This window comes from Trematomus bernacchii, unplaced genomic scaffold, assembly GCF_902827165.1.
Source record: "Trematomus bernacchii unplaced genomic scaffold, fTreBer1.1, whole genome shotgun sequence".
NCBI classification, from domain to species: Eukaryota; Metazoa; Chordata; class Actinopteri; order Perciformes; family Nototheniidae; genus Trematomus; species Trematomus bernacchii.
In genome coordinates this window covers 22,022,506-22,032,524 of record NW_022987564.1, presented here as the reverse complement: position 1 = coordinate 22,032,524, position 10,019 = coordinate 22,022,506, and the positions used below count along the sequence as shown (strand labels likewise).

The following is a 10,019-nucleotide window of genomic DNA, read 5'->3' as shown; positions in this document are numbered from 1 at the left end:
ACTTTTTCGTTCGCACGAGAAAGTTACCGGTGCGCCAAGTAGGAAGTGGAGCGCACAGGAGACAACCGTTTGATTGCAGACTGTTATGTTTATGTGGGGAAATGGCAGTGCATACATTATTTGAGATATATTTCAAACTCGGACTTCATTTTAGGGACATTTCGGCCAGAGGTGTAGAGCTATTTGTTTAAGCACCGGATTCGCAAAACAGGAGAGTCTGTGAACCAGTCTGCCTTGATCTATGAATTCATGTCCGGGACTCTCACAGTATCAGCTATCTGCGCGCAGAGAGCTGTGTATTTACGCAGCGCCTTCACTGTGTTTACCTTCATTAGAACAGTTCGATGTGTCTAACCATATTTCTGAGACAAATCTATGCCCATACCATGCTTACGGTGAATACGAGAGGAGAAGCATGTTCTCCCAGACAATTGCAGCTGTTCAAGCGTATTATGAGTATGATCCTGAATCTGACGCTGAAGTACAAAGTTTGACGACTACCTTAGACATCTTGTTCGTAAGAGCAGGCCAAGAGCAGATGCTACTGGGAGCGCTTCGGCTAGACGACTGAAGATATGTTGCGCCGTGTGCCAGGAGTTCAATGTAAAGCCAGCCCACATTATGCCAATGACGTCATTTATGTGGGTAAGGAGGAAAAGAGAGAGCGTTGTATTTTCTGAAACCTTTTCAGTCTCCTTTCACACCGGGGACACATATGTATGTATAAAAGACATCAACAAGTGCATTTTGCATAATAGGTCCCCTTTAAGCTATTTCCTGCATCTTTTTTCCCAAATAAAATGCAATAGACTGTGTGAAATGTGTATAAATAATGGTCTGCTTTTGCTTTTAGTTTTATAACACATTTCTTTAGCATCTTTATAATCATTTACAAGAGAATAATGTTAAAATGTTACTTTTACACTGTTACCGCTTGATAAATGAACATAAGATTGAACACAAAAAAACATTGTATATGCAGGGATACGAGCATTTAATTTGACTTTGATTTGGTGCAAAAAACTCAATATTGTGTTTGTCAGTTGAACTTTCTAGTTGTGACCTATTTACAAAGAGATACCCAGTATGATAGAAGGCACATGTTATTTATTTTTATTTTGTAGTTACACTTTTGAACACTGCAGGGTTACCAGGGGCGTCGCCTGGACCTGAAAACATTCGGGGCTTAGCCCACAGTGGCGGCGGCACTGGCATTTTTTACTGCAACACTCCCCACACGCACACACACAGTACACCTGCGACTGTTACAATGAAGGCTCGATAATCAGCTCACCATATAGGCAGGGGTAAAGTGGTATTTTTTATGAGTGGGGGGCGGACCTCACCTTCTCTAGGGGGGCCCGGGGGGATGGTCCCCCGGGAAGATTTTTTTTTAAATATTGAAGTTAAAAGCATCAATCTGGTGCAATTTGAGAGCAAAATGAAGAGATCTTTGGATACCTCTCTCAACACCCATATGAAGTAGAACTGTAAACAGATGTACTTTTTCTTTATGGATATTTTACTAATCACTCCCCTTTTAAACTCTATTCTTGTTTTACTGCCATATAGTATTTCATAACTGTTTTTCCTTTATTCTCTTATTTTCTTTATAACTATAATGATCATATGAAGGTGTGCCGCGGAAATAATCTTTTGAATAATTTGTGACCAAACCGTTTGAGACCCACTGAGATAACTTAGACTAAAGTTAAGTATCTAAACACTCAGAGAGTCCTTTAGCTCACCTGGGTCTCTCAGTCTGAGAGGAGAGGACTCTCCTCCAGCTTGTTGTGGAACAAACAGCTCCTTATGTCCGTTAGCGCAGCTAGCTAACCAGATGCTAACAACACGTCCCTGCTGGCACCGGGCACCGGGCACCGGGCACCGGGCACCGGGCACCGGGCACCGGGCACCGGTCCCTCCCTCCCTCCCTCCCTCCCCCTCTCTCTCCCTCTCTCTCTCTCTTTCACACTAAATGCGCTATTGCCACACACACACAGAGCCGAGCTTGAATGACACAAGCACACGTTTATTTCCATGCAACTCTCTGATTGGTCTGGTGTCATGCTTCTGTTGCATTCAGTGAACACGGGAAATTACAGTGCTGCCGTCCTCTCTTGTGTCATGATGAGGCTCACGTAAAGCACGGTTAATGTATTATATTATTGAGGGAGAATTGTCCGGGGCTACAGAAAAAACATTCGGGGCTAAAGCCCCGGATGCCCAGGCCAGGCGACGCCACTGAGGGTTACACAAACTTATCGGGAGACAGACCAAACTGGTAATATGCTACATGCTAATCACAGTAATTGATGCATCCTCCCTCACTCTATCTCTCCCTTAGTCACTTTCTCCCTCACTCATACACCATTTCTCTCTCTCTTTCCTTATCCTTTTCTCATTTTCACTACCTCACTCCATCCTGGGCCGGATCTACCATATGGGCAAACTGGGCGTCTTATTTTTTGGTCGATAAGATATGGGCTTATGTCCTATTTTAAAAGTGTAATGCTCTCGAAATATAATAAAATCTTGTGACAGAAAACATCTTCTTGCTAGCATAGTTTATTTTCTTCTTTTTCACACCTTTTTATATAGCCTTTGTCCATGTGTTTCTGTTTGGCATTTGGCGTTTCTGTTTTTACATTTAATATATTTAAATATGTGTATTCTTTGGATACTCTATTGATATACAGTATATATATTTTCGAAAGTACAATTGTGGAGCTGGGCTAAGCTCCTGATGTTGCTAGATCCAAGCAACGCCCCTGGTTTAGCTGGAGAACTCGGCCTTGACTCCATCCCTCATTCCTTACTTCCATCTGATCTCCACACCTGCAGTATGTAAGGGATAATGTGCAGCGACGCGGTCATTATGGGGAAAAGAACACCGACAGGCAGATCAGGAGCCCGACGCGAAGTGGAGGGATCTAGATCGGCATGAAGGTGTTCTTTTCCCCATAATGACCAAGTCGCTGCACATTATCCCGCTTATTACATGGCCACATTCTCAACAAAGTAATGATATGACTCCCACTATTAATTGAAATGCTTTTATGGATTTAGAAAATGATTTTATTGATTTAAAAAATAGTTGTATGTATTGATTTAAATTGAGATGCATCCGCTAAGGAAAATAGTCCGTTGTTACCGTTTGAAAAAAAAAACGTAGCAACGCAACGGCAGGAAGGCGGAGCTTTTTGATTACAGATTTGAAAACATCGCTGCTTGCTTTAAAAGTAGCACAATTCATTATGTCAAACCTTGGGAAGTATCTAGATATCCCTGCCCTAATGCCAAAGTAACTGGCAACTGAATATGTGTCGCCGTTTGATGTCTATGTCTGGACCGCTGCGTAAAAAGGAGGGTTTCTGCCCGTTACTTCTCCGCTGTTTTCTTGTCGCTCTTGTCTTGTCAGTTAGAAAAGCAAACTGCATGCAGTTTGCTTTTCGGCCAAACTGTATACAGTTCAATCGACCGGACTTGTTTGTGCAGATGTGAGCGTCCTTAACAACGGTCAATAAGTCCTTGACAGCGGTCTGTCTGTTCTGGATTAACAACGTGTCACGTGTTCTAAATTGACCAATCAGAATCGAGTATTCAACTAAGCCATGTAATAAGAGTAGATAATGAACCCTACATTGTTCTTGTGTGTGTGTGTGTGTGTGTGTGTGTGTGTGTGTGTGTGTGTGTGTGTGTGTGTGTGTGTGTGTGTGCGTGTGTGCGTGTGTGTGTGTTACCTCCCTCACTTCCCCCCTCACTCACTTGTGTTCAGTTTATTCAAGCTTAATTTGACATTGTGCTAAAAAAAAGACAATAACATTCAAAGTGATGACTATATAAATAGTAGGCCTATATACTCATCACATTATTTATCTTAATCCATCAATAAACGAATAATATCACCATGATTCTACATTTAAAGATACATAAATACATTCAAAATTGTAAATATATTAATATTAGTGTAGAAAGGTTTCACTTTAATGTTGGTCGTAGTCGTTGTTACGGCTGCTGTTTCTGTCTGCTCGTTAACCTGTCTGAGATTGTTTGCAGCTGTGTGTAATATGTAAATGAGCTGTGTGGTTGCCCCAATGTCGTTGGCTGTCATCTCCTGGTCCTCCTCCGAAGACACTGATTGGAGCACGCCGGGCCCGACGCTCTCCAATCCCCGTGCAATCCCAGAGCACACCTTCCGGAGATTACTACAAAGCCTGGGGACAATTATCACTCGGGAGGCTCTGCTGCGATCAGACGCCTCACACATTTTGCTCCTGTGTCGTGGACACTTCAGTCTTGAGCTATAGACTGTGTTTGACTATTGTGTTGTGTGTTTAGCGTGTTTATATGTGTGCTTAGAGTAGCGTGTTGATTTATGTGTTTAGAGTAGCGTGTGTTTAGTTTATATTGTTAGCTGTGTTTTCCTGCAGCCTCCTTCCAATAGAGTTAATTGGAAGAGATCTCAGGTGTGTTAATTAGGCTCATTTTCAAGAGTCCTCCTTCTGGTACTAGCAGTAGAACTGCGCCCTGTTGGCTTCTTTGTTTGGCTTAGGCTACTTTTGATCTCATTTTGTTGTGCACCTTTGTTTGTTGCTCATTAAATCCTATTATAATACTTACCAAATCCATCTGTTGCGTGTTACTTTACTCATCCCTAGTGGGCAGAGATGGGGTCGTTACTAAAAAAAAGTAATATATTACATATTACTTTTTAAAAAAGTAATATATTACACTACTTCGTTACTCTCTACATAAAGTAACTCGTTACTTTACTCGCAGGGCCGGCCAGCCCCTCCCTGCAGGCAGATCACACAGATTGCTAAAGTTTAAAAATGTTCTCTTTAGTTCAGTTTCCATTGTCGCATAAGACTGATCCAGATAGCTCTGACCATGGCTGTCCTCTGTCTCCTGCTATCTGTATTTTGCGCAGTATATCTCTGAACGATGCGATGGTGATTCCACTGTGCAAATGGGCAACATTACCTCTACTATGAAGGATGCTTCAAGCCTGTCCATCTCTGCTTTGGTTACCGGTCCTCCAAATTCTAATTTGTGCTGCTTCGGAGTCGGCGGTGGCGCACTCACAACATCCTCACTCTGGGTTCGGGGGTCCTTAGCTATTAGCTTCACCTTAGCATGTGTTCTTTGCAGGTGTTTGTTGAGGTTTGACGTGGTGTTTACAGCAGTGGATAACAGCTTCTGGCCTGGACACAGTTTGCACCTCACCGTCACATTCCTGTCTATTCTTCGGACGAACTCAAAACAATGGGCATACCTCCACCCCTCGAAAGTTATCGCTGACTCAGCCATGTTTATGCAGCACTGCACGTGGAGATGTGGACGCGCAAGTCGCGCAGATTACGTACATATAAACCTGCGGCGGAAACCCCTCTTGTCTGTCAGTGTGATTATGACTGATTTTATAAAAGTAACGAAGTAACGCGTGTCGGGGCAATGTTAGTAACTGTAGTGTGATTACTGAATTATAAAAGTAACGCGTTACACTACTCCGTTACCGACAAAAGTAATATTATTACAGTAACGCGTTACACCCAACTCTGCTAGTGGGTTCGTAACAGTCGTACTGAGGGTGGAAGAAGTCCTGAGGGTTGATATGCAGGGGGGGGGGGGGGACAGACATATAGGAACTAATAGGTTTCAAATACAGTCCTGTTCTCTTCTGTACATGTTTTAAAGAAAGGTTAGCAAAGTGAAAGGCAGAGCTACCGTCTGCTGCTTTGAAACAAACAGCTTGCCTGGTTCTACTTTCATTTTCACTCTCTGCACTGAGCTGGAGGGACTTTGGTAATCCTGGAAGGAAATTTGGTTTGGCTGCTCAAAAAGATACCATACAATAACCAATAGATTAACAATCTTTCTATAAACATAATAAGTCAAATACAATAAGCAATAAAAAGACAACATACAAGAATACAAAGATGTATAGAGACACAGGGAAGTTTAAAAAACCTTTTCAGTTGCACTATTTCAGGCATCTTACAGAAAACCCATTCAAAAAACTGAAGATGGCGACATCAAATGTGCACCATCTCATTTCCTGGTTTGAAGACTCTACAGCACTTTATTCACACGTTTTGGGAGAGAAACTCCCTCTGGAGGGAACACAGGGATGATAGCCTTTGCAGAGGATTTGAATGCACACAAACCTATAGAACACACTTGGGAAGGGGCCCAATAGGCCTTTCATTAGACTGGATATGTCAGAGTGCACGGAGCAGCAGAGAAGCTTTCTGTTTAGCAGCTGGTCTGGTGACGACAGCAGAGTAGATGACGTGGTCCTGGTTCTGGTCTGCTGGAGTCCTGCTGGGTCCCCCTCTCCAGTTCGGTCGGCCCAGAGAGGCGTAATGGATCGCCTCCTCCTGCGGAGACGGGCTCTCAGAGTCCTCCCACTCTGAAATGATACAGGCGTGTATAGTGAGGGGAGAACACACCTGACTAATGAATGAAACAGTAGAAAAGGTGTGGTACCAGTCTGTGTGTTGGACGTATTCCACGGCTGCAGCTCTGTGTCTTCCTGACTCTGGGCTGCAAACAGAGACAAGAGATGAAGATGTTTTTGTATACAATGAATACGCTTCTCAAATGTTATGAAAAAAATAAAGAAACATGCTGATTATAGGGTCAGGGTTCACTTCAACATTTAATACACGCAACTGAAATGTTATGTTTTGTATTGATGATGGAGGTTTCTTGCTCCCTCGATCTAATTTAAACAGTGAGATAAACCATTTTCAAAAGAGTGTGAAGTGATCAGAGTTCTTCATCTTTTTCAAATTTCAGGTGTCTCCTATCAATCAATTGCTGTTGGCCTGTTGCATCACCTTGATCAGAGACCCCCTGTGGTAAATTGAACTGATTGGATTAGGAAAGGCACACACCTTATTATAAAAGGTCGGAAGGAGCTGCCGGCAGATCTCAAAGACAGGATTGTGTTTCGCACGATCAGGGGCAGCCAACTAAGAAATGTTGCTGCATTGTAGGTTTTGAAAAAAAGACCTCAAAGACCGTAAGAAACAAAGATCTTTGGTCATATGAAGCTAAGGTTAGGAAGGTTTCTAACAGTGAAATCACCTGGAAGTACCTACATGTCAGCCATGATAAGAACTGTCTGAATTCTCTATACGTTATGAAAGGAGCTTCAATGCTTCCTTTATGATCTTCTTTAGCTCCGGTTATACTTGACCATCCTTAATTCTATCCTTCATTCACTAACATTTTTCTCGGAATCAACCAATCACGACCGAACAAATGCAGAATATTCTCTTCATCGACTCGCGAAAAGTTTGATTTATTTTTCTGTCCTCTTGTTATTTCGTGCGTAGTAACTAATGTATTTACTGCTATTATCAACAGTAACACCTTACATTACTGCGTTACAGACACATGTAATCTGATTACAGCCCCTACACTGTTGACCACAGCCTAGAGAACCAGGCACAGCACCATCCCTACAGGGAAGCATGGTGGAAGCGTGTCGCTGTGAGGAAGTGTTTCAGCTGCAGAGACTATTGTAGACACAATGACACGTGGGGCTCTCTGCCAATCAGATACCTGCACATCTGTGTTTCCTCCTCCTCCTGCACCTCATGCCGGTCAGTAGAACACAGACCCCGGCCATGAGGAGGATCATTAACCCCATCCCCGCCACGGCAACCATCAGCAGGGCTGAGAGAACACACAGAACATCTGCTCAACAAACACCCAAACATCCACATCTGTACACTCTGCATGACTCAGCAGGGGAGTGTGCTGACTCCAGTGTTAATTTTGGCAGCTGTTTTTGATTTAGTCTTAGTCTTAGTCTTTAGACGAAAATGGTAATTAGTTTTAGTCACATTTTAGTCATTTCTATCCTTCATAGTTTTAGTCTAGTTTTAGTCGACGAAAACTCAAAACGTGTTAGTCTAGTTTTAGTCGACGAAAAGTCAAAACGTTTTAGTCTACTTTTAGTGGATGAAAAATTACATTTTAGTCAACTTTTAGTCAAAATGTTTTCTCTCTTTAAACCAATTCAGTTAGGCAAATACAGGTATCTGAAATTGTAATCAAGGTGACAGCATCAAGTGTTGAAATTCGTAAAGCAACATTTCACTCTCTTAACACTTTACTAGTGTAATATCTAGGGATGGGTATCATTAAGGTTTTCTACGGTACTACTAGTCTTACCAATACTGCTTATCGATCCGGTACTTTAACGGCATTCTTGTATTTACTTTTTGTTATTTTTTAAAGGAAAAAACTAACAAATTGTTAACCGAATTAATTGCTTTATTTAAAATGTGAAATAAATTAAATATATATAATTATGTTAAAATATTGTACTGTACTTGAGTAAAATGTTGAGGTACTTGTACTTTACTGGAGTATTTAAATGTGTTGCTACTGTGTACTTCTACTCCACTACAGTTCATAGTTAAATGGTGTACTTCTACTCCACTACATGTATTTAATACCTTTAGTTACTTTACAGATGTGGATGACTGATGTGAAATATAATCAAGTGTTAACTCAGACTTTAGTAAATGCACAAGCTACCCTGCAGTATACAGATATATAATATATCATTCAAACTAGCTGCACCTTTACCAGCTTTGAGAACACTTTAATGATCAATCATTATAAAACATATCATATATATTATTCTGAAATGGACCAATCTGCACAATGACTACTTGTACTGTCGCTACTTTAAATATATTTTGATAATCATACTTTGACTTGAGGAACTCTTCCTACACTATGGTATTTTTTTACTTAGCGACAAGATCTGAGTACTTCTCCCACCTCTGCACACCTGATGTGATAACGTTACTCGTAATTGGGGCAACAGAGCTAAGAGTTAAGGAAGTCGAAAATTGTGCATTTCTCCGACTGAATATGACGCCTTTTGGCCGGCTGTTTGGACAGACTACTCTACTCGTGTCAACGCGCTAACGCGAAAACATGGCAAACGAGCTTTGTCCACATCGAGCCTTGTAGTGTCTCTATACTTCAGTGTTAATTTCGTCAACAAAAACTATGACGAAAAATGTTCGTCAACGACCTTTTTTACATGACTAAGACGAGACGATAACGAGCTAAAAATAGATTCTTGATAATGAAAATTTGACGAAATGTATATTTAGTTTTCGTTGACGAGACGAGACGGGACTAAGGTGTTAATGGTGGACTAGCGGACATTCAAAATGCAGCATATTTTCCCCCAATTGCCCGTCTTGTCTGTCAAAATGCATCTTACATTTCTAACTTGCAATATCATTATTTCCGCTCTCTTCACTCCAGAAGAGCGATCTCTCTCTGTCTCTCTGTGTGCGGGGGGCGGGGCCTAACAGACACGCTGCAGCGGCACACAGAGATCTGCCGGGGACGGAGCGTTCGGAAGTATAGAGACACTACAAGGCTCGATGTGGACAAAGCTCGTTTGCCATGTTTTCGCGTTAGCGCGTTGACACGAGTAGAGTAGTCTGTCCAAACAGCCGGCCAAAAGGCGTCATATTCAGTCGGAGAAATGCACAATTTTCGACTTCCTTAACTCTTAGCTCTGTTGCCCCAATTACGAGTAACGTTATCACATCAGGTGTGCAGAGGTGGGAGAAGTACTCAGATCTTGTCGCTAAGTAAAAAAATACCATAGTGTAGGAAGAGTTCCTCAAGTCAAAGTATGATTATCAAAATATATTTAAAGTAGCGACAGTACAAGTAGTGATTGTGCAGATTGTTCCATTTCAGAATAATATATATGATATGTTTTATAATGATTGATCATTAAAGTGTTCTCAAAGCTGGTAAAGGTGCAGCTAGTTTGAATGATATATTATATATCTGTATACTGCAGGGTAGCTTGTGCATTTACTAAAGTCTGAGTTAACACTTGATTATATTTCACATCATTCATCCACATCTGTAAAGTAACTAAAGGTATTAAATACATGTAGTGGAGTAGAAGTACACCATTTAACTATGAACTGTAGTGGAGTAGAAGTACACAGTAGCAA

At 41.5% G+C, this 10,019-nt stretch overlaps 1 protein-coding gene across 4 annotated transcripts in view; it reads right to left on the bottom strand.

Annotated features, from left to right (window-relative positions):
• Window positions 1-5,930: 5,930 nt before the first annotated feature.
• Window positions 5,931-10,019, bottom strand: part of LOC117478442 — a 31,303-nt gene continuing 27,214 nt past the window's right edge. For all 4 annotated transcript variants that reach the window (XM_034125497.1, XM_034125499.1, XM_034125500.1 and 1 more), the window contains 3 exons: window positions 7,576-7,689; window positions 6,493-6,549; window positions 5,931-6,415 (listed from right to left, as the gene is read on the bottom strand). In XM_034125497.1, the coding sequence (XP_033981388.1) occupies window positions 6,225-6,415; window positions 6,493-6,549; window positions 7,576-7,689 (362 nt within the window). In that variant the 3' untranslated portion in view covers window positions 5,931-6,224. The remainder of the gene's footprint in view (window positions 6,416-6,492; window positions 6,550-7,575; window positions 7,690-10,019) is intronic.